This window comes from Botrytis deweyae (genome assembly GCF_014898535.1).
Source record: "Botrytis deweyae strain B1 chromosome Unknown BDEW_024, whole genome shotgun sequence".
Lineage (NCBI taxonomy): Eukaryota > Fungi > Ascomycota > Leotiomycetes > Helotiales > Sclerotiniaceae > Botrytis > Botrytis deweyae.
This window is the reverse complement of record NW_024066231.1, coordinates 157275-179546: the sequence shown is the minus strand read 5'-3', so window position 1 is coordinate 179546 and position 22272 is coordinate 157275. Positions and strand designations below refer to the sequence as shown.

At 41.5% G+C, this 22272-nt stretch overlaps 12 protein-coding genes across 12 annotated transcripts; 5 read left to right on the top strand and 7 right to left on the bottom strand.

Moving 5' to 3' along the window:
* Positions 1–1956: 1956 nt before the first annotated feature.
* Positions 1957–3063, top strand: EAE98_008808 (uncharacterized protein; the record flags this gene model as incomplete). The annotated part of the gene is made up of 4 exons (XM_038956431.1): positions 1957–2180; positions 2427–2634; positions 2681–2988; positions 3045–3063. The coding sequence occupies 4 exons, from the start codon at positions 1957–1959 to the stop codon at positions 3061–3063; spliced, it is 759 nt and encodes a 252-aa protein (XP_038807143.1).
* A 294-nt stretch (positions 3064–3357) lies between these two features.
* Positions 3358–4523, bottom strand: EAE98_008807 (uncharacterized protein). Its single transcript, XM_038956430.1, has 2 exons — positions 3564–4523; positions 3358–3511 (listed from the first exon to the last, which is right to left on the bottom strand). The coding sequence occupies exons 1-2, from the start codon at positions 4372–4374 to the stop codon at positions 3435–3437; spliced, it is 888 nt and encodes a 295-aa protein (XP_038807142.1). The 5' UTR covers positions 4375–4523; the 3' UTR covers positions 3358–3434.
* A 175-nt stretch (positions 4524–4698) lies between these two features.
* Positions 4699–6686, top strand: EAE98_008806 (uncharacterized protein). Its single transcript, XM_038956429.1, has 4 exons — positions 4699–5318; positions 5365–5682; positions 5735–5833; positions 5884–6686. The coding sequence occupies exons 1-4, from the start codon at positions 5049–5051 to the stop codon at positions 6634–6636; spliced, it is 1440 nt and encodes a 479-aa protein (XP_038807141.1). The 5' UTR covers positions 4699–5048; the 3' UTR covers positions 6637–6686.
* Positions 6687–7354: 668 nt separating this feature from the next.
* EAE98_008805 (uncharacterized protein) lies at positions 7355–7746 on the top strand (the record flags this gene model as incomplete). Its single annotated transcript, XM_038956428.1, has 3 exons — positions 7355–7453; positions 7513–7616; positions 7686–7746. The coding sequence occupies 3 exons, from the start codon at positions 7355–7357 to the stop codon at positions 7744–7746; spliced, it is 264 nt and encodes an 87-aa protein (XP_038807140.1).
* A 1650-nt stretch (positions 7747–9396) lies between these two features.
* Positions 9397–10032, bottom strand: EAE98_008804 (uncharacterized protein; the record flags this gene model as incomplete). Its single annotated transcript, XM_038956427.1, has 1 exon — positions 9397–10032. One exon carries the CDS (start codon positions 10030–10032, stop codon positions 9397–9399), a length of 636 nt encoding a protein of 211 aa, XP_038807139.1.
* Positions 10033–11378: 1346 nt separating this feature from the next.
* On the bottom strand, positions 11379–12172 carry EAE98_008803 (uncharacterized protein; the record flags this gene model as incomplete). The annotated part of the gene is made up of 2 exons (XM_038956426.1): positions 11379–11515; positions 11566–12172. The coding sequence occupies 2 exons, from the start codon at positions 12170–12172 to the stop codon at positions 11379–11381; spliced, it is 744 nt and encodes a 247-aa protein (XP_038807138.1).
* A 780-nt stretch (positions 12173–12952) lies between these two features.
* Positions 12953–13438, bottom strand: EAE98_008802 (uncharacterized protein; the record flags this gene model as incomplete). Its single annotated transcript, XM_038956425.1, has 1 exon — positions 12953–13438. One exon carries the CDS (start codon positions 13436–13438, stop codon positions 12953–12955), a length of 486 nt encoding a protein of 161 aa, XP_038807137.1.
* Positions 13439–14279: 841 nt separating this feature from the next.
* On the bottom strand, positions 14280–14843 carry EAE98_008801 (uncharacterized protein; the record flags this gene model as incomplete). The annotated part of the gene is made up of 1 exon (XM_038956424.1): positions 14280–14843. One exon carries the CDS (start codon positions 14841–14843, stop codon positions 14280–14282), a length of 564 nt encoding a protein of 187 aa, XP_038807136.1.
* A 1022-nt stretch (positions 14844–15865) lies between these two features.
* Positions 15866–16513, top strand: EAE98_008800 (uncharacterized protein; the record flags this gene model as incomplete). The annotated part of the gene is made up of 1 exon (XM_038956423.1): positions 15866–16513. The coding sequence occupies one exon, from the start codon at positions 15866–15868 to the stop codon at positions 16511–16513; it is 648 nt and encodes a 215-aa protein (XP_038807135.1).
* A 1414-nt stretch (positions 16514–17927) lies between these two features.
* On the bottom strand, positions 17928–18617 carry EAE98_008799 (uncharacterized protein; the record flags this gene model as incomplete). The annotated part of the gene is made up of 1 exon (XM_038956422.1): positions 17928–18617. One exon carries the CDS (start codon positions 18615–18617, stop codon positions 17928–17930), a length of 690 nt encoding a protein of 229 aa, XP_038807134.1.
* Positions 18618–19629: 1012 nt separating this feature from the next.
* Positions 19630–20169, top strand: EAE98_008798 (uncharacterized protein; the record flags this gene model as incomplete). The annotated part of the gene is made up of 1 exon (XM_038956421.1): positions 19630–20169. The coding sequence occupies one exon, from the start codon at positions 19630–19632 to the stop codon at positions 20167–20169; it is 540 nt and encodes a 179-aa protein (XP_038807133.1).
* A 666-nt stretch (positions 20170–20835) lies between these two features.
* On the bottom strand, positions 20836–21363 carry EAE98_008797 (uncharacterized protein; the record flags this gene model as incomplete). The annotated part of the gene is made up of 1 exon (XM_038956420.1): positions 20836–21363. One exon carries the CDS (start codon positions 21361–21363, stop codon positions 20836–20838), a length of 528 nt encoding a protein of 175 aa, XP_038807132.1.
* Positions 21364–22272: the final 909 nt, after the last annotated feature.

Below are 22272 nucleotides of genomic sequence, written 5' to 3'. Positions count from 1 at the left end.
ATACATTTTGTGCTTCTAGATAGTTGAATTTTTGAAAAGAGCGGGGCGGCCCGCTAGGGCCGCCGGATATCAAACAAAGCAAACACGAGCCCGGTTTGCACAATTGGTTGAGCGTGGGTCTTTTAAGCTAGGAGGGAGAGCTACTCACTCTGCTATCTATATAGCTCTCTGGGTGGACGGGATCAAAATTGATTCTGTTCACGATATTGTGAGCAGCAACTCCGAATCCCCTCCCTCCTCGAATAGAGTCTTTGTTTGGTTGGTACCATTGAGGGGAAAAGTATATCACAAAAAATACAGGCAAAAAGATTTTCTAATGAAGGGAATTGAGCCCAACGGGGGGGTCGAACCCCCAACCTTGTGATTTCAGAAGAACTCATAGATATTGAATCATAAGAGTCACACGCTCTACCGATTGAGCTAGCCGGGCAGGCTTGGATTTTTTAGATGTTGGAAAGCATTCATTTTAGATATTCAAAGCGTTGACAGTTGAAAAGAAAGCAATACAAAAAATTCTTAAGAAAAAATGTTGCTTAGCGAGGTATGGCGCGTCATGCGGACATTTTTGCTCAGAACGATTTCTTTTATTTAATATAATATTATCTGATTCTAAAATCAATTTCATATATATTATTTAATAAGATTTTCAATCTAATAGATTTTATATTTTTATCTAATCTTTTTTGATATAAATCTTTTAAATCTTTTAAATCTTTTAAATCTTTTAAATCTTTTAAATCTTTTAAATCTTTTAAATCTTTTAAATCTTTTAAATCTTTTAAATCTTTTAAATCTTTTAAATCTTTTAAATCTTTTAAATCTTTTAAATCTTTTAAATCTTTTAAATCTTTTAAATCTTTTAAATCTTTTAAATCTTTTAAATCTAGATTTATTTTAAAATAATATATTTAAAAATTTATCAGATAAAAGTATAGATTAAATATATTAAGAAATCTAATTATTATTATCTGATATCGTTCTGAGCAAAAATGTCCGTATGACGCGTCATAGCGAGGTTTGGTTTAGCTGGTGGAGGCTGAGCGGGACATTCCTCAAGAAATTTCCGAACAAAAGAAAGTTGTGGAGAAGTATACCTTCGTATCCACAATCGAACGAATGTACCGAGCGTACTTCGTATTGAATACAGCTTCACGGAAATAGAAGAGCTGATGAGTGTATCGTGTGGCTACAGATGAGGGGGGAAAATAACAAAAATCTGCAAAAATATATTTCAAACGCCCGATGAGAGGCTCGAACTCTCAACCTTGGGCTTTCATATGATAGAATCTATCTTAAAAGGCCCACGCGCTAACCAATTGTGCCAACCGGGCTCGTGTTTGCTTTGTTTGATATCCGGAAGTGTTTGTTCAAGAATATAATGGACGTTATAGCGGGGGCGAAAGGATTTTCAGCCGGACTATTTGACACAACTACTTGGCACGCTTATGTCAGCCCCCACCAACTATCTACCTGTTACCATTGCCTCGGACATGTTGAACTGAGTGAATTGATATCGTTGAATTTAAATAAATGTAAAATTGCAGGTAGACGTTGTAAGTACAGCATCAAACTAAGGATTTTAGCGAGGTGTACGATGCGAGGTGTACGATGCGAGGTGTACGATGCGAGGTGTACGATGCGAGGTGTACGATGCGAGGTGTACGATGCGAGGTGTACGATGCTAGATGTCTATCCAACTATACATGAAATACCTAGACTCTACTCTGTTCATACGAGGAAGGCACGATCAATTCAAACAAGTACACTCCCTCGAGACTCCTGCCCCAGTTTATACCCCTCAAATGGAATCCGAGGACCTCAACCTCGCTCAACCAAGCACACTCCTCCTTCACCTATATCCAAAATCGTATTTCACCATTACCACCATTACCACCTATATCAAATACTACACAAGTACGTCAACAGGAAACTAATCTTTTGAAAATTCAATCCGAAATGAATTCTCCAACTTCACGAAGCGTTTGGTCTGTACATGGACCTCAAAATTCGCGGGGAAACTTCGGAGCTAGTACCAATCCAAATACTCGTAATTCTCGAAGGAGTGATGGAGGCCGAGGGGGTTCTACTCCTACTGCTAGAATACAAGATTCGACGACTCAGAGATGGACTTCAACAGCAGATGATCAGGCCTATACGTGGGATTGGAACTTTCCTGCTCAGTATGTTATCAGCGTTTCACGAAATATGTTTAGCACTTGTTATATTTCACTTCACATCACTGGTGCATTATTCTACATCAATGGCTACCCTACCAAGTCACATTGATTTATCTAATTCCTGGGAATTTTTCATTTGGCTTTACTCTTTTAAAGTTCTAGGAATTTGAGGCTCTATTTTTAACCCCCAAATAAATATATGAAAAGGTCGTAAAATGGTGTAAAGGTGTAAATGCTGATGATTAGCAGAGGTGACCAAACCGAGACCAATTCCAATACATCTTCATACCCTCATCCAGATTTATCACTGCCCAATCCAAATCTAAATCTCGATTTCCGTATGTCAGTTTCCCTAAATCCTCGAATTTCCGTTGGCCAAACACCATTTGGACATCGAAATTGGATATCATTTACAGGTGGTGTGTGGTCTGGATCATGGGGGTCAGGAATCGTATTAGTACATCAGCCTTTCCCCTCCCCTTTTCGAAGCTAATGTTTCATAGCCTGGAGGTCAAGATAGCCAACTGATAATACCGGACGGATCAGCCCGTCTAGAAACGAATTATCTACTCCGAACTCATGATGATCCTCCAGCACATATTGCGATCAAAACGCATGGTTGGAGAACGGGTCCACCTGAAGTATTAGCTCAGCTAGCGGACCCTGCGTTAGCTGATCAAGTTGACCCGAATAGTTATAAATTTAGGTTATTTATCGAGATGGAGACAGGTGATGAGAGATATTGTTCAAAGGTCAATTGTGGAATGTGGGTGGGTAGTGGAATGAGAAAGGGGGCGGAGGTTATTTATGAGTAAGTGGTTATTATCCAAACCTGAACTTTAGTGCCGACTGACGATTTTGATGTAGTGCATATCGAGTATCATAAGATTGGATCCGTAACCAATCTAAATTTCGTAGAAAGCAACGCCTTTCAAAGACGAGAAAAGTGTGCTATGTTATCCTATAAGAAGATGCGAAGCTCATATAATAAGAAGTAGTGGGTGCTGTAAATACCGACCCGGAAGTTCCACCTCTTCCATTGACTTTGAGAATATAATATCATGATGGGACATTCAGGCTAGTTTCAGCGCTGTCATTCGGTCCACCTTAGCACTCTAGCTGAAATACTTGATGTTTCTGCTTGTGTACCTGCAATGAGATTGACTGTCTGGCCATAATTAAAAGCTATGAATGAGACGATAATATACCATGCATCCTGCAGAGTAGTTTAATTTATTTGTTTCCTTATGCTATTGACTAATGATCAATTTTCAAAGAGAAATCGACATGAGGTACGCCTTGGTGTATTGAACTCGTGGAGATGATATCTATATCTGTATGTATGAATTAGTAATGATCAAGAGAAAGGGGAGGTATTGAGCCTACCATTATTGATGTAAGTTTCCACATTCTCAGACGTAAGCCCTCCACTACACTCCAGTAAGAACTCCCTCTTCCCAGCCCACCTCTGCCTTAAGCTCTTCGCAGCAACCTTCAATCCATCTCCCGAAAAATTGTCCAACATGATGATGTCAGCACCAGCTTCAATAGCTTCATCGGCACCCTCTTCGCTATCAACCTCCACCTCAATCTTTAACGCAAACCCACCAGCCGCCTTCGCAGCCTTGACCGCATCAGTAATACTACCCCTAGCCCAAATATGATTATCCTTTAACATAGTCATGCTAGACAAATCATGTCTATGCCCATCTACGCCTCCAACAATCATTCCATATTTCTCCACCAATCTAAAGCCTGGTGTAGTCTTTCTTGTTCCAGCGAGAATCCCCTTGTACCCCGCCTTCCTAACCAAAACCTCCATATCCCTCGATTTCGTCGCAATACCAGAACAACGACTCAGTGTATTGAGTGCAACTCTCTCTCCTAGCAAAAGTTTTCGTACTGGTCCAGTGACAGTAGCCACGGCTACTTTTCCGGATGCGCCAGGATCGACTAATGTTCCTTCCTTCATATGCCATTTCACAGAACATCCAGCTTGTGCGAATACCTCGTCGAAAAATGGCACACCTGCTAAAATTCCTCGCGATTTTCCATATAGAGTTGCAGTTCGTTCGCTATCACCAACGACGAATCCGCCGTAATCGAAGGAGGGGGTATCTTCTGCAAACCAGGCTGTGATTTGAGATTTCCAGTGGACAGGAAGGAGATCTGCGGGGTTTCCATGTTCGAGAGCCATGGTTTTCGATGGTTTATAGGACTACTCAGGTTATTTGGGAGGGAAATCGTACAAAATTGAGGCAAATAAGTTTCCTTGCTGAAGACGTTGTGGTTATAGAATGAATGTTTAGATGTTGGGAGGGGTCGGTCGATATCCGAGGGAGGCTTTGGAACTAGGGGACGCTTGGGCCTAGTTTGACCATTGCCCCTCCGCAAAGATAGATCTTGAGCTTGTGAGCTCTCAGAACGATATCGCTTTAGTTCATTTCCATCTTGTAAAAGATTTTCTTCCATATTTTCTATCATTCTCATCTTTTGACATATTTTCTGTTTGTATTGTGATAATTTATATAAACCAATAATGTCAATTGCAGCATTTTATTGTATGCTCCATACCAAGCTCAAGTGCCTAGGTAATGCCGACGAAAGAGATTCCCGTAGTTGTGTGTAGGCAACATTCGGCACTAAAAGACAATTTTCGAAGTCCGAAAAACTATAAGACATGAGCTGCACAATCTACTCGATATTTCATTTCCTTTTGAGCTAGCAACTGTATTCAAATCAATACTTGGGCGAGTGATGATCACGTCGAAAAGACAACCAGAAAATCAACATAAGAAAGAGACCCCCTTCTCTCTAGATCCTCTACATTCTATCTTCTCCTTCCCTTCAGTGGATTGATTGGATCCAAAGATGGGTTATAGCGAGACCGTTTGTCAAATCTGTGCTGTATCATTCAATCTAGCAAGGTGCCGCACAAAACATGAACCACCAGAGGCTGGTTGGGGCCATTCAACTAGTATGGATTATGCCAGAGAAGCGAGAACCTGCTATGATTTATCAGAAGAAAGTGGCTGCGAGAAAATTGCCAGAAATGGACCATTGACTGAGCATATTGCTGGTCCAAATTGTGTTTTCGATGGGGGCTACAGCGGATATCGTATTTCAGTGGCACAAATGAAGGTGGGTGTAAATTTCTCCGACAATCTCCCAATACTCACGATTTTAGGATATGACGCTATCTCGTTACATCATTAAGAAACCAGAAAACATTTCTGAAGAGGAAGATGCACCAGATTATGAAAAGTGCAGTGATTACTTTATTACAGATCAGTCAATCACCACCCAAGATCATTGGCAGCCGGGTGACTTGCCCCGTTACCGTTACGGTATCGATTCGTTCTTGCCTATGAACTATGAAGTTATAGACAAACACGGATTTCCTCGTGCCGTCCCAGTTCACGATTCATGCTGGAAAATCTTCGAACGTGTTTCAAAACTTCGATTGGGGAGGGTTGACCTCCAAGGATTCATGGCCCTTTGGCATGTAAGTGGCATCGACTATAGTACTTTACAATGTTGACTTGTTATTTCTCTAGAGGTCTGCATGCTCAAATTGTGGTTTCCAAAATATTAAACAGGAAACCATAATAAAGGAGTGTAAACAGCAGTGGTGGAATTATGTTCCTGGCTCGGAAGTGCGTTTTCAATCCCGATAATATGAAGATAAAAATTAATATCTTGTTAGTTTCTTGCAGCCAATCCTCATGATATTCCGGGATTTTCTCTCATGATATTAGAGGCATACAAACACCAGAATCCTTATAGTAAGAACAAGGGGGCTGTTTGGCGCAAGAAACAATTCAATGGAGATTTGTTGCAGCCATATGTGAACTCAACAGATCATTTCAACAAGCTTCCGATCGAACTCAAGCAAACAATATTATACGAACTTGGGTCTAAGGATATCGCAAACCTCCGCCTAGTAAGTCGCGCATTTCGTCAACTTGACCACCAGCTGTTCAGACATCTCCTTGTGAAGGAGCTTCCATGGTTCTGGGAGATCGATCATATTCAACAACGCAAAATGGAACAATTTCGAAAAATGATCCTCGAACGATATGGAGAAGATCTCGCAGGACTGAGCGAAAAAGACGATTTTGAGTATGTGCAATTTATGAAAGATTGTGTCGCTATGAAACCACCAAGTTTTGTCTGGAAGCTAGTTTATGATCGGGTCAAACTTTTGCAGAAAAGTAACTTGGGAGTGAGGAATAGGGTGAGGGTATGGGGGCTAGCGGAGAGAATAGCGGAACGCATTGGTCATTTGAGAGGGTTTGAAAGTCCCGGGAAAAGATACGATCAAAGGTACGGTGAGGATGATTTGCAGGTCAAACCTACAGAGGAAGAAGTTGATAGTGGCGCTGTCAATCATGGGTACGAATGTAGTGAATGTAGTTATTACCAGATTGAGAGAATGGAGATGTCGAGCGAATGCTAGATTCATAGGATAATCTCTATCTCATAGATTGCTTTATATTCAAACATTAACTCAGTTTTTCTAGCCATTTGAATTACCTTATTGAAATCTAGGAATTGTTTCCATCTCATTGCCAGAATACAGGCCAGTCTATTGCAAACTCTTGAAGAACCTTGGGTACTCACCTCAGCTCTAGAATCTTGCGATTCTGTTCTGGGTTATTGATCAAAAGTTTGATCCAGTACTTTTCCCCTCCTTTCTCTGATAGGCACGTAAGCGCTAACAAAGCTTTTGGGTCGCCAATCTGCCAACGCAATCCTGCGGTAATGGAAGTCAGAGCTTGAGACAGGTATGTGTCTGCCTATATCTGCAAGATTGAACAGAACTATTATCAGCATGGTGGTAACCAAGCGCGAACAATTTCAACAATCCTCCAAAGCCCGCGGAAAATACAAATCATCGAATACTCATCATTGGCTAGTAATCTGACAGTTGGAAGCACTGCCGACGAGCCCAGCGGCTATGGATGGTTGGCAGTCACCACGCTTTCATTTAAGACCTCAAGAAACTCATGTGTCTCTTGGCTTCAATTGTGGATTCTCCTTGCTAGACACTTATTTTTTCATCATACCAAATAATTTGCAGTCATTGTGGCTTTGTAATTATATCACCAAACTACTTCCCCATCTCCACTCATCCCAAGATATCTGAATAGCTTTCCAAAATACTAATGTTCACCATGACATCACAATCTGATTCGAAACAACCGCCACTTCCTGATTCACCTGCATCAATGACACTACCACAAATCCCGTCTCCTATCCACACCGAACAACCAGTTCGTCCAAATCCCTCTTCTCATATTTTCTGGGAGTCACTGACTATTTTCCCCCCTAGAAACTAATCAACGAGATGACTCTATCACCAGGATCCGAATCTCCAGTAAACTTAAGAGGAGGTGGACGTCATAATCGACATCATCATTCTCATACAGGAAGAAAGTAAGTTCTTGCGATTTTCCGCTATTGGTAAACAAGAGACCGTTCCATACTAAAATCTTGTGAAAATAGTACTGCAATCGTGGGCGGTGTATGCTGTTGTGAATGTTGTGAATGCTGTTGCTGCATATGACAGAAAGGATGAAAGGGAAAGTAAGGTTATAAGGATTTCGGGATAAATTGCATTTCTTAAGTTAAGGGATGGGATTCTGGTAATGGAAAGATATTTTAGATTGGCTGGCTAAACTTCAATATTCCACTTGGAAGATAGAATGCTAAAATTGACCAAGATGTCGGCGTGGTTTAAAGTGAGTTTTGGATGTCAAAGGCTGGGTGCCTTCACATTTTTGGAAGGATGAAGAGAAAAGTAGATGAGCCACATTCCATACTTTAACTACTCAAGTAATAAGAAAGTTCCAGTGGCTTGAGATAACAAGACTTGCAAGGTGATCATTGTGAAAGTACATCACAACTCTCACAGAGGGTCTACCAAGTCCAAGTTCACGTGATTCCACCAAAATACTCTCCCCACCACGCTTCAAACCTCACACGAGAAACAATTTTCAACGCGATCAATGGATTCAACGCAACAGAACTGCTGCTCCGAAAGATACAAAATAGCATACTCGTGGGATGGATTTGAGTAACTATGCCTCCAGACTTCCTTCTTTGGAGTAACTCCAGTCCACTCGAATTTGGGGCTTGCAAGGCTTTCTCGCTGGCGATGGAGGTAAAGTTGAGATTGAACAAGGCAATATCTATCTATACCCTTGATATCTAAATACCCTTCTTGGAAGCTGGATTCTGATGGTGTTCCGATAAGGTCAACTATTACATTGCAACCTGCAATCAAAAATCAAGTCGTGGTCGACAAAGGCTGTGGATTGAAACCAACCCATCACGTGGATCAGCTGCCATTTGGTTAAGTAACCATCATATCACGATGACTTGTTGTTTGCTCAACAAATTCGTCATCTTATAATCAAAACCGGGATATCAATAGCTCAGAGGGAGCTGGGCGTGAAAGATCATCTATTCAGTTATGGTCACGTGGTTTATATGAGATGACTCCTTTCATCCATCTAGTTCATGGAAAGGGGGATCATCTGCGAGTCAGAGGAATTTCTGGTAGCAAGTGATTTATGCTTGAATTGTATGATATCCTATTACCGTATGCACTCATCAGATTATTCCCAGACCTTGGGGTTTGCTGCCACTCGTTGCATGGTTTTGTCAATGCCTCTTTCTTCAAGAATTGCTTCAATCCTACCCATTGGATCATTAGAGCACCAGTGAGCTCATCTTATTATTATGCTCAAACTTGTTGCAGATTGTTAAAAGTGCCATGATGATGCTGCTTTGTTATCTCACGATGTATGACGAATTTTCACATTGCAGATAGGTCAAGACTGAATAGATGTGGAAGAATTTTTATAATTTTTTTGGTGTACTGTTGCAGAGAATCTGATGTCACTCTCCGCAAGTTACAGTTCATTTATTATACTGAAAACTAACTAATAAAAGATAAGAAAAGGCATTCCTGCCATGTGCTTGTAATTCAGCAACCCATCAACTGTATACCAAAACGTGTCTTGGTGAAGAAGCTTCCTCTAGACTTGTTGCCAAGCAGTCTTGGTTGAGGCCAGTTCGCAAAAGTTAAGAGCCGTCAAGGATATTTCCTGTCGTTACTACACCCGATCTCTACAAATCATATCCCAAAGACTTTCGAGCTGGCATCGGCACGAATCATCGATGATTGATTGACTTCCACCAACAACAGGATCTACTTTGGTTGGGATTGAGCCAATTTTGGTTGGGCAGGCTTTGATCGAGGCGACTTTGGTTGATTGAGAAACTCAGTCTTGTAGACACCCGACAATCTACGGCCGAACTCAGAATAATCAGTGACTTTCACGTAGTCACCTTCGAATCCGCGGACCTCGTAGGTTAGCTTCCAGTTCTTGCGCGTCAAGCCCCACAAGCCTGCAGCCAGCTTCATTTGAGGAAAGTTGTAGGCGTCAAGGTACATGTTGACATCAAGATGGGTCCATCTAAACTTGTTGATGATGGCATAGAAGGTCTTCATCTTTTCGAGTCGATTGACGACCTTTTCACGAACCTCAAAGTGAGGTGTAGGGGTGTGAATTTCGATTGCCATCTTTGTGACATGAGCCTCGTAGTGAGGCAAGACTTGGAGGAGCGTTGTCATATCTGTGCCGTTGACAATTCGGATGCCAATCTCCTTGTCACCGAGAATCGTAATGGCGGGGTGAGCGGGCAGTGTATTCATGTCGAAAGGTATAGCTGCAAGAGCCTTTGCAGCATCGGATGCGATCTTTTGCTTCTCGGCAATCTCTGCGAAAAAGGCAGCAGATGGTCGGGCTTGAGCCGCATTTCCTCGAGCGTTTTTGTTTCCCATGATGATGAGAAGAAGAAGTATTGGTAGGGTAAGGAGTTTGATATGTGTTTGAGATAGGATGATCGAAAGTTGTGATGTTGGAATCGAAGAAGTCAAGTGATGATTAATCAGAAGATGATGTTGTAAGTAGAAAGGAGTTTTTGGGGAGAGAACGTCAGTTCCTTAAGAGTTCAAATTCCGTCTGTACGGTCAGCCGCTAGCGTCTGGTGGCGATGGGTAACTGTAGTGTAGCACCTTAAGCGAGGCAAAAGAAACACGATTGATTGTCAGCCTGTAATAGGAGGTACGGCCAGATTAACAAGTGTTAAAGTTGCTTGGACTCGCCTTTAGTTATATTCACTGTGATTAACAGAATACATGTACACGGTCAGCGGTGACATCATTGTTATTCCTCTTTGGGCATTCAATAGAATCAATGCGTTTCAATTGTATCTTTTACGAGCACAAATTTATTAATTTTACATAATCTCTTGTACATAAATAATATGATCTCATCACCTAATAAGATATATCTTGCCTATCTGACATGGATGATATATATGGTTTTAGTGGTATGCCTGTTTGTGCCCATAAAATTGCATTCTTGTACTCTAGTGCTCTATGATCATGCTTCTTACCGCATGGGGTCGATAGCAATTGCCTGCAAACCTGATGATTCGCTTACCTCCTGAAGGGTGGCATGTTAGACGTATAACTTTTGGTTCAGTCTGTGGTTTATCTATTGCCTTTCAATACAAGCATTTGGACATGACAAACCAAAGCAAAACCAACCAATTACCCTGAGTATGCTGAGTCTAGCAATTAGAAGAATGGGACGAAGAATAACTAAAATCGCATCAGAATATTAAATGGAAGTTGTGTTTTCATCAGATGAAGTTCGATGTTTTAGATAACCGAGTCGTTGTTTCTTATAAATCTGTTTTGGGTAGAGATGTCCGCGCTGCGTCCAATTATAGGATGTATAAGCAAAAGTAGTAGTGACCATATCCTGTGTCATTGGGTTTGCATTCAAGCTTCGAAATACACTTATGGTTTTACAAATACAAGCACTTTCAGATTTAAAAAATTTTTGGCAGGTAGAGAAATATGGCTTTGTAGCCAGAAAATTTCATTAACGTCTGTCAGTTTGCTATAAGAAGCTATTACCTGTTGAGCGGCCCTTATCAGTGTCAAAGAGCAACCCAGAGGGCCCTAAATCTGTGACAAACAAAACAAACAAAGTAGCAAAGAGCTTCCGCCAAAAGCACAACGCAGTCATTCCGAAACACTAATAATTATTCCAATCCCCACCCGAAACACCAAAACTGCCCCCGCCCCATTTAAGGCCTGGTAATACCATCTGTGATCTATGCCTGAGCGAGAAATTCCTTCTTCCAGACACCACGAAGTCTCAAATCATACTCGCTACCGCGGAAGATTTGAATTGGATCATCGTCAATCTCATTAACCTCATTGTAAACCTGGTAGAACAACTGCCACTTCTCTGTGCATGTATTAGTATATGTCTGTCAATAGAAGCCTGTTAGAACTTACTGAATCTCAATCCGTGAATTGCAGCGCCCAACTTCATCTGGGGAAAGTTATCCTTATCAATGGACATCGTAACTCTGAGCTTGTATAAATTGAAGCCATCGATAATGGCGAATAGCTTCTTCATAGAGCTAACGCTGTTGTTGTAGGCCTCCTTGGACTGGGTGTGAGGCCATGGAGCATGAATCTTGATGGACAATTTCTTGATCGTCTTATACTCCGTCAAGGCGGCACAAAGAGCCACCATATCGGTGGGTGCATCATCCATGAATCCACACATCTCAATGTAGATTGTGATTTCCTTGTTGCTAATGATGGCAATTGCCGGATTCTGGGTCAATGTATCGAGATCGACGATCGGCTGAGGCTTGTGCTTAGCCGCAGCGGCGAGGAAAGGATTGGCGGTCTTATCCTTCTTGAAAAAGGCTGCGGCTGATGGACGCATAGCAGGAGCTGCGTTATTGATGGTCTTGTTCTTGTTGAGAGAAGATGCAACAAGAGGCTGCATGGCTGGAATTACATTACCGGCGACCTTCTTCTTCTCGAAGAAAGCAGTAGTAGAGGGGCGCATAGCCAGAGTTGCGTCACTGATGGGGGTTTTGCTTCCCATTTTGAATTATGACGAGTTGAGTGATTGATAAGTTTGGTAAATCTGAATAAGAACGAATTTAGAGACTATTGAAGAAGTCTAAAATGAAGAATTGTTGACTTTTTGTTGAACTTTGGGGATTGTCAATCAAAGAAAGGTGTTGTGAGGAGATGTAGCAAGGAAGAAGGAATTGTTTCTCCAGAACAGAAGAACCCTTAAGTAGCCTTTCTCCAAAACAATCGACTGCGACTAGTGTCTAGTACCATCTGTATGTGCAGCATTACGGCCAGAATATGATATTATACAGCAGAGTTCCCTACTAGAACTCAAGGAGTTGAATGTGCTATGGTGAATAACCAGTTCGCTTAATTAAAATGGTTTATAGTACGGCAGGGGGTTTCAAGTGAATTTCAATAGACAAGCCTATAAGCGAGCCGATATCAGCTCAATACTGTAGTTTATTCATCACTCTTGAGATTATGTAATTTGGAGACGAAGATAAAAAAAACCATCTTGTGGCTTGGAGAGATTAGGCATTCAAGACTTGGAGGCTAAATCCACGAGGGTCGGGCCTCATAGAAAATTCTACTTGAAGACGTGATTTGGATTCGTTTTATAGAATTCATAATTATGGCAAATGAGGTACATCACATTCATATGTAGAGTTAAAATTGTTATATATTGAAAAATGGAATATTATTGAAAATTTAAAACAAGCATCCGATGTCTGAAGTCAAGCTAGTGATTTTATTCGAAACATTCAAGAGCTCACGTGTAAGAACCAATATCACCTAAGTAAAACTATGCTTGTCGACCCGTCCTCACGGCAGTGAAACGCCTGATGTCCTGGAAATCGTTTAACATAGACATGATACTTTGGATGGTCTCTCTGCATTGATAACCCTCGTCAGTGTCTGTCTCTGAAAGTTCGTCGTGGAATCTGATATGAATAAAGCGTGTGAAGTTGTCATACTCTGGGAGTACTTCCATCAGAGTTGGAACGTGTGTAGACTCCTGACCAATTTTGGGATGGAAATTGACTTTAACAATCAACATTTGGCCAAAGAGCTTGACTGCTGGGTGGGGATGGAGCATTGCTCGATCTTTGCTAGTCTGATCTCTCCCGATCTGCTTTACCTTTTCCTTGCTAATCTGGTTGCTACATTTTTGCTGAGATTCTGATGTTGTTTGAAGTGGGTCAATAGGCTCGATGTTTTCTCTAGTAGAGCCAATCTGGAAAGACCAACCCATGTTGAACATTGACCAATCCTTGTGGGAAGACGACATAATGTAGAATTGAATCGGAATTGCTGACTGAAATTATAGTTGGTGATATTTGATACTGCGGAGTAGTGCTGTTTGATAATCTGTAAAGTCATGACGATCACACGGTATTTGTACCATGAGTTACTTGACAATGTAATTGTTCAAAAAGTATTACTACCTTGTTACTCTTGGTCCTTGTTGACTGCTCAAAGAATAATCTATTGTTTGGACTATGCTACTACCTCTTCTATCCCATTCTAACTCTTCCCTTTGTTTTCGTGGAGCATTCTTTGTGGGTTTTTACAGGTCTTTGTTAGGAACACAACAGATGGATTTACCGACAGAAGTATTACTGCCTCTATTGGAAAGAGTTTCTTGCGTATCCTTGAGCCTTGATTATCTAGGTTTCTGTTGAAGAGAGTCTCTAACGACTCCTTGTTAGCTTGGGGATTTAGGTGGTCGAAGAGCTGCGTAGAAAGTACGTAGAAAGTATTAAAGTTCACGGTCAAACAATCCATCACCTAGCAACCCTAAATCATCAGAGATACACCCGTTATCTAAGAATTAAAGAGAGGTGGTAGATGTGTTAATATAGTGCCACATGGTAAATGCTAATACATATCAACAGAATTGCACTAAAGAAGACACAATATTTTCCCAATTTTCATGACAAACTGTTGAAATTCTTCCTAAGCTCGTAAAAATTTACAAATTTGCCCCGCCATTCCGCCGATTCTATGAAGCCCAAGCCGATTCCCAAAAGAATATAAGTCGAGGCAAAAGACATCTTGCTTCTAGCTCGATGGCAATCCCCCTCAAATACTCAAACTCCTTCAACGATATGCCCCCTCATCATAATCATTTATACCCTACAATCTCTGTGGTAGACACCACGCAGGCGCCTCATGAGGTAGCCTTCTGTGTTGATTCCGAAAAGAACAGGTCTGTCTTCAACGTAGTAGCTCAAACTCCAGTGCACCTTGAAAGCTAAGAAGCAAGCTGCTAATTTAATTTGCTGGAAGTTGGAAAAGTCTAACTCGAGTCGGACATTGATATGGCTAAGATTAGTGAAGGAGTCGTTGATTTTGTCGACTAAAGACATCATCTCAGAAACATGTTGCGTGTATATGCTAGGGCTTTCCCAGCGGCGAATGATTCGTGGGTGGATAAGAAGGTCGATTTTAGCTGCCCATGGACCATATCCAACTACACGGTCAGTCAAGATAGCCATATAAGTAGCAGTCTCTTCCTGTGTGTTGTCTTCGTTGTATGCGATGGTTATTTGCAAGGATTGTGTACCTTCTAACCAATAGAGCGACTCGTGTTCTTCGACAAATGAAGGTGGCTCGGGAAGTATTGGAGGAAGATTGGCCTTCTTAGCTTGAGTATTCTTGTTTGCCATGGCTCCTGAGAGAATCTTTAGCATTATGAGACTAAGTGATATCTATTTTACGAAGGGATCTGACTTGCCAGTAGGTTCACTTGAGTCAAATACCGATCTCCGTAAATTGCTCTTGAGAATGAACAAAGTAGGAGAAAGCAAGATTTCACACGCACAAAAGAAGAAATTTTATAGTCGCCAGAAAAGATTACATCAAATAAGTGAGGATAGATCTAGAATTCGTTGGATCACAGCAACATATTACTGCCGTAGCCGTTGAGTTATTTGTTGTCCAACCGCAAAATCTCCATTATTACCTACCCTATAAAAAAACCAATTACAAGTAACTCCATCGGCAAAACTATTTTTAGAACGCCAAATTCTAGAAATGTCAATAGATTTCTCAGAAGTAACTAGATCCAATTAAATAATTATCCTCCCCCAGATAATAGCTTCGACCAATGGAATGTTTAATCGTACAGGCCATAGAGAGACATTTGGAACCGTTATAAAGAGCCATATAAAGATGAAACAAGATCATGAATCTACTAAAGTCTCGATGATACCTATTTAATAAATTTTAGACATGAGATGGACCGAACTCTTGCACTACATAATGAATGTAGCTCTGAAAGATATCTTCTACTCTGAAATAGCCCAAAACTTTATAGTACGTAGCCTCCTTCAATACCAATAATTTTCATAGTGAGTATGCCATTAGACATACTAATTCCAGATTTAATAATTGGGCAACAGCATAGAGTACCCAAATGCTCTATGTCACTCCTCAAAAAAGGCCATCTCCATATGAGCGGCGTTGTTCTCCACATTTGTTTCGAGAACAAGTAGTTCTGACTAGCCTATTCTACCATTTACAAAACACACAACATCTGAAAAACATCTGAACAATATCCCAACATGTATCTCAGAATGAGTATATATACTTCTTAGTTGTATTGATTGTTTTATAATTCTTCAGCTGCTTTCACACACACACACACACACACACACACACACACACAACAACAACAAGCAAAACTCCAGCTTTCAACACATAACTTATCATCATGTCTACTTCATACACCAACACCAAGTATACGTGCGGACATGTTGTGGAAAAAGAAGCAGCAACCCGACAAGCAAGCGAGGAGCCTTCGCAAGAGCTCAAGAGGTCATTGACACGCGCTTTGACTGGGAAAGTCAAGAAAGGATTGAAGCGTGCTCTCACCCTAGGAGCTGCCAAACCCAACATGCGCTATTCCAGATTGAAGTGCCCAGCTTGTGCCCGCGAGGTCACTGCTACCTTCAAATCGGACAAATACGTAGGATGGGTGGACGAACTCCCAGATCCAAGCCCAGACAGCTCCCAACCCGAGGAACCCGATTTCGAAGCTCGCCACAACGATGAGATCCTCAGACAAGAAATCCTCTCGCAAGAACAACTCGCACCTTTGGAGACCACCAGTGACTGGCGTCGTGAACAAGCTCGTCTTCTCCTCAGGGCTGTCCACCAAGAAACCCAGCGTCGCGAAGCTACCCAACAGGATCAAAATCGAGCGAACACACTCGCTACTCTCGAAGGACGTCCTAGCATCCAACACCGCCCCACCCTGCCCCTCGGGGGGAACTGGGATCCCAAGGAGGAGGATTCGCGATCCCAATTCGAAGAGCTCGACCTCTTCGGCTACGTTTCTTCCGACCCCGAGACCGAGTGAAATCCGAGATCGAGGACGCAAGTTGAGTGTGTGAGGTGTTTCACTGACAATGACAGGATCATCCAAGCCCCTCAGAATGGATAAATTCTGAAGGTTTGGGATCACTCAACTCTGTCGAACACAGATTAGCAGAAGATGTTCTGTTCAACACAGATCATCAGACTGCTATGCCTAACGAAATCGATAAATGCAGATTCATTCAACATACAATACGAGTAATTCAAAGTGACTAACAATAAGTGAGTAAATAACCAATCCTTCCCCGTGAACACAGAACACTTGAAAACTAATCGATCATTAGCAAATCTTCCGAGAAAAATACTGTTGAAACAATGTTATTGAATCAAAGCTAACCCATCTAGTACTCAGAAAGAGTATTGTCAGATTAATATCTATAATCATATTCGAGAACATTCTTAGAAACCGCTGAAGAGAAGAAAGGTCCTTAGACTGCCGTTATTGAGCTGTTAAAATTTATCTTGTTCTAGATCCCAACCTTTATCTATGATACTCCCAAACAATGAAACTAAGTATTTTATTGTCTAATCATACAAAGGAGTCCTTCATCAACACAAAGAGACAACTGAGTACGTATCTGCACAAAGAGATTTTGGAACTAACAAATTAAAGAAACTGACTACCTCCACATGGACCCACAAGATAGACTTCACAATGGATCGAGGGTAGCTATATGGGGATCAACCCATTCGATCAAGCTCGAGCTGCAAAATCTAAAGGAAACATCTAATCAGTAAGAATAGCATGTAGTCTATTTACGCCTGTGTTAATTGCACACATAAAGTTCCGAATTAAAAAATTACAGAAGCCCAGAGGAAGCATAATATTAGCTAGGCAGAAACTCGTCAAATGCTCAATCAACAGAATCTAAATGTCAGTGGAGATTCTACTGACCAAATTGCTCTCAGAGCTCTAGATAAGATGTTGTATTCTTACAACTAATACCGAAACGGCACTATTAAAACGTTTTTCCCATTAACATAGAAGTACTAATTATGATTTGTGCTCAATGATACCACGAATGGAAGGTTCAACATTTAAGTTACGTCAAGCAGCAGGGAGATTAGAGAAAGAGCCGAGTATAAGAAGTGGCACGGAAACATGAACAGAAAATTGAGCCATGCATTATGATAAATTATTAATATTTGAGAAAAAAACTGGAGTTGAAACGACTCTTATTACTCATGGTAGGTGAATTTTCATCAGTCTACTCTCCCTTTTACTTCACACCCCGCGTATGTAGCAGCTACTACTAGACCCCCTTGTTACTCGCAAGACATGCTCCTCATTATCCAACAATCACCTCACAAAAAGCCGCCATCGACCAATACCCTTACTTTGATACTCTTTCTATCGTGCACAGGAATCATGACCCAAGCCACGCCTAACTACCCATCTAGTTTGCAAAATCCTCCCTATAAGCACTTTCGATTCTCCTAAAACCCGAATCCCTCTTATGAATTTCAATAACTTTATCCCCTTCGCTTCTTTCGATATACGCCAAAGTCCAGTTGTCATTATCGAGATTGATGAATCCAGCCGCTAATCTCAACTGCGAAAAACTAAAGTGATCGATGACGAATTGACAGCGGATTTTATGAACTTGAGTGAGAGAAATATTGATTTGTTGAACCAAGTTCTTTATTTCCTGGACGTGATTGATGTAGGCCCGAGGCGCCTCTTTGCGGGAAACTCCAGGGTAGATGATGAGTTCGAGAATGCCAGTCCACGAAGTGTATGTTGGGCTCTGGAGCTGGCGAATAATGATGGACATATCTGTTTGTTGATCCCCGGAATAATTGATGGAAAGACTCAAGATCTTGTTGGATTTGGTATGCCATTCTTTATTCGGTGTTGGTCCAGGGAGTGGGGATGTTGGAGTGAACCACTCTCGGGTGGCTTCATCAGGGTTGGTATCGCCGATTTGACTTCTCCATCTGACGTTATAATTCTCATCGCTGTTGCAGAATTCGCAGGTGCAACCCTCCGGTGCTTCATGTTTGCAGTGAACATTCTGTTTTAAAGACGGGACATCAACTGTGTTGTGTGTAGACCAGTCTATAGGAAGAGGAATGAATCGGGGCATTCTGGTGAGGTTATCGTGAAGAGATTGGAGGAAGTTATTCATATCTTTGACGAGATGATTAAAAGCGTGGATCGTCGAAAGTCTGTTCTGTTCTCAAATTTGATGAAGGTGATTAGAATTCGATGTATTTGCTGTCGGGAGTTTTAACCTGGATGTGAGAAGTAAATGATAATACGACGACCTCATCGTACAAGTACTGGCGCAATTTTTTCTCCCATATGGCTATTTTTAATACTGTTAGAAAGATTAGGGTAGAATTCACTTTATACGGCTCTATATTTTACAGGCGGAACAGTACTGCTGCCAAACTCCCCCTTTCAATCTCATATCAGCGAGGTACGATAAAGGGGTGAATTTTTGATTAGGCAGAGTAGAGATGAGTTTGGTTAGAACTCATTAGGGATCGAAGAGTCAAAACCGTATGAATTACTGCAAAACTCTGCCGCAAAACATGTCAGCGAGACTCCTCCATAGGCAGTGCATAGTTTTCGTAATAAAGGTACCATGGGGATCATCTCAATAATGAAGTGTACAGCAGAGAATAACGAGGAAATAATGTTGAGAAAGAATATGACACAACTGCTGGCAAACTTTACCGTCTACTCACCATATTTTCTTTATCATGCTGATGTATCTTTATAATATACGGCTGCTGCGCTGTTTAAATTTCTAGATTTGAACCCGAGAAATGTTTGTAAACATGAAATCTACGGCACCTATCCAGGGATCTCAGACGGTACCTCCTAGTGTAATAGCCAGGTCAAAACCCGTATCAGTGAAAACTCATTACGGTCATTGGAACGGCGGCATCATGAACAGTCTCGCATCTCCATAGAATAACCCATTGGATACAAAGCTATTCTGCTCTTACTGTGTATAGAGAAACTGGGTATAGAGAAACCATCCCTCCCCCCTCGACATTCGATACTGAACAAATCGCTAATCGAAGGTCCGGAAGAAAAGCAGCCAATCACCACCACGCACAATTACCCCATCGTCAAAATCCCTCACAATGAACGACGAAAATTCGCGTCCTCTAAAACCCCTTGATAAAATACAATACCATCCTCACATATCATTCTGGGGTGGCGTCCTAACCCTCTCCATAGATCTCCACCCCACCCCCCTCCAAATCCCCTCCCTGATGAGAAATCTCGCCAACATTCTCCCCGACTACGCGCTCTGGGCTCACCACATCAAAATTTCTATTCTACCTCCTCCTCCCCAAAAAGATCCCGACTCATGGTCTATAAAGCCTTCTCAGTCCCACATCTCCGATTTCAAAACTATCATCAACATCTTAAACGACTTCGATAAAGTAAAAGAGCTTCACATGACTATATTACTTAAACCCCAGGAATCGAAATGCGAGGATCTGTATTTTTTGGGTGGATTATTCGGATTGGAGAGAATAAAATGGAGTTTGGCGTTTGCGGTTGAGGGACATGGAAAGTGGGAGGTTGATGCTGAGTGTTGTTTTATGAGGGAGTTGTTGGAGGTTTATTCGAGGCGGGTTTCCGGGTCGGGAGGATTGGAGATGATTGTGGAGTAAGAGGTAATGAGGCCATGGGGGATTACCAGATATAAGTATGGGGGAGTAGAAAAGGACGAGAATGCTTTTGTTTGGTTCTGCGATGTCTTTCTTTGTGCTATCTATGTTAGCAAGTTCAAGAAAGGAGCGGACTAGAAACATATGGTTTTGTATTTTACAATACTTGCCTAGAATAAATCATACTATATCTCACACACCTTACTATCTATTTGGGATCTTCACTCTCTTGTGCATATGTTGTATTGTCGCTAAATGAAGTAGTTTGCATATATATTCTCTCCACGCTCTCGAGTCTCCACGAGTTTATACACTTCAAAGGGGAGATAGAGAGAAAGTATACATTCACATCAAAGCATACTAATAAGACAGACTGGTTTGCATTTCTGTATCTTTAGCATATAACCTTATATCATGATGTAAGTGTATTCATTGGAAGTATATTCCTAAACTCTCTGCTAAAAAGGTACATCCATATTTCAACGACACAAAGCCATAAAATACCGCTATGCACAAATGAATACCCGCTAACTTCCCAGTAGCCCCATATTTCCCTAAGAACCAGCACCAAAGATCAAGAGTGAGGATCACATCTCCTAACAATCCCACCTTACAACACTATCTTCCCCTCACCATCAATTCTCCACACCACCCAAACACATCCACTCCTCACAAAAACTCCTTTCTCCAAACCCCATTCAATCTTCTCATCGTATCATCCTCCTGCTCCACCTTGACCGGTCCCTCCCCCTTAACCACATACTGCAAAATGCGCTGGACATCCTGTCTCAAACCAAACATCGCAGCCGCCAACTTCATCTGCGGGAAACTGCAATAATCGATCAACATCCTAACTCTCACTTGCTCCAACTTCTTAAACTTATTAACCACCCCAACAATTGATTTCACATCCGCAACATGAGAAATATAGACGCTGGGAGGTTCCATGTGGGGAATTCCAGCATGGATGCTGAGTTGCAGGATCTTGACATAGGGTGCGTAGTCGGGGAGGATGGAGAGGAGAGATTCCATCGAGGTGGATTTTTCGATCGGGCTGCCGGGTGCGCAGTAGTCGATTGTGAGAGTGAGGATGTTGCCTGTGAGGACAATGTTGGGGTGGGCTGTGATCTCGGAAGGGTGTTTGGGGATGAGTTCGCCGGGGGCGGCTGGGGCGGCACGTCTGTTTTTGGATCCCATGATTACTGAGTGGATATGTCTGATTTGATATGTGTATTGGTAAAGAAGTGTTGAGTGTATGTTTCTTTGGTCGAAGTATAGAAGATAACTCTGAAGGTTCAAAGATCTTACAGAGAGTTCTCTATCGTTTGACTTAATCAATGTGATTGTTATTGAGATTGAGATTGTAATCTTGAAGTGAAGAAGATAAAGTAACGAGGATAGAAGAAGCAAATTAGGGCAGTGATCCAGCTCCCTTATATACCAAACAAATGCATTTCCAATACAACAACCCCCTTGAGCGAGATTACCGTAACTAACGATGTCTCTCAAGTGTAGCCGTACAGTAGCCGTACAGTAGCCGTACAGTAGGTATTTACACATATGGATTCACTAAGAATGAGGCCCCCGGCTTCGTAAGATACCTACATACCGTTATTGATCCTTGCATGGATTGAAGCGCATGAACATTGAAATCAACACTTGTATGTGATGTTCGATATTTGTGGTCCAAGACAATCTTCTAGGCTCTGCTAGCCATGATTGGCGGAGGGCCTCAGGATCTCGATTTTTTGTCTATCCGTAGATCTTTTAATATCACGGTCGATAGACATCGCCTATATCTGACTCAAGGATCATTAGGAGATATCGAAGGATGATGGTATGAGTTCGAAACTCAATTAGAGAAATCCTTCCTACCAATCATAGATTTCTAGCCAAATTAATTACCTCCCAACTTGACAAAAAACATAATCAACTCCAATCCATCCAACCCTCTTGAAAGTAAACATCTCCTTATTCAATCTGTAGCAAGTTATTATATAAATCCTCAAAGATGTTCTTGGAATTGCTGAAAACATCTTGTTCAATTGGACTTATTGATTGTTCTCAGAGTTTATACACCTCACCGTTGCATACTGATTTCATATT

Coding starts and splice junctions, on each gene's coding strand:
- EAE98_008806 (XM_038956429.1), top strand. CDS start 5,049: ATGGGTTATAGCGAGACCGTTTGTCAAATCTGTGCTGTATCATTCAAT. Junction 5,319..5,364: donor TTTCAGTGGCACAAATGAAG/GTGGGTGTAAAT, acceptor TCACGATTTTAG/GATATGACGCTATCTCGTTA. Junction 5,834..5,883: donor ATTATGTTCCTGGCTCGGAA/GTGCGTTTTCAA, acceptor ATATCTTGTTAG/TTTCTTGCAGCCAATCCTCA.
- EAE98_008807 (XM_038956430.1), bottom strand. CDS start 4,374: ATGGCTCTCGAACATGGAAACCCCGCAGATCTCCTTCCTGTCCACTGG. Junction 3,512..3,563: donor GGAAACTTACATCAATAATG/GTAGGCTCAATA, acceptor TCATACATACAG/ATATAGATATCATCTCCACG.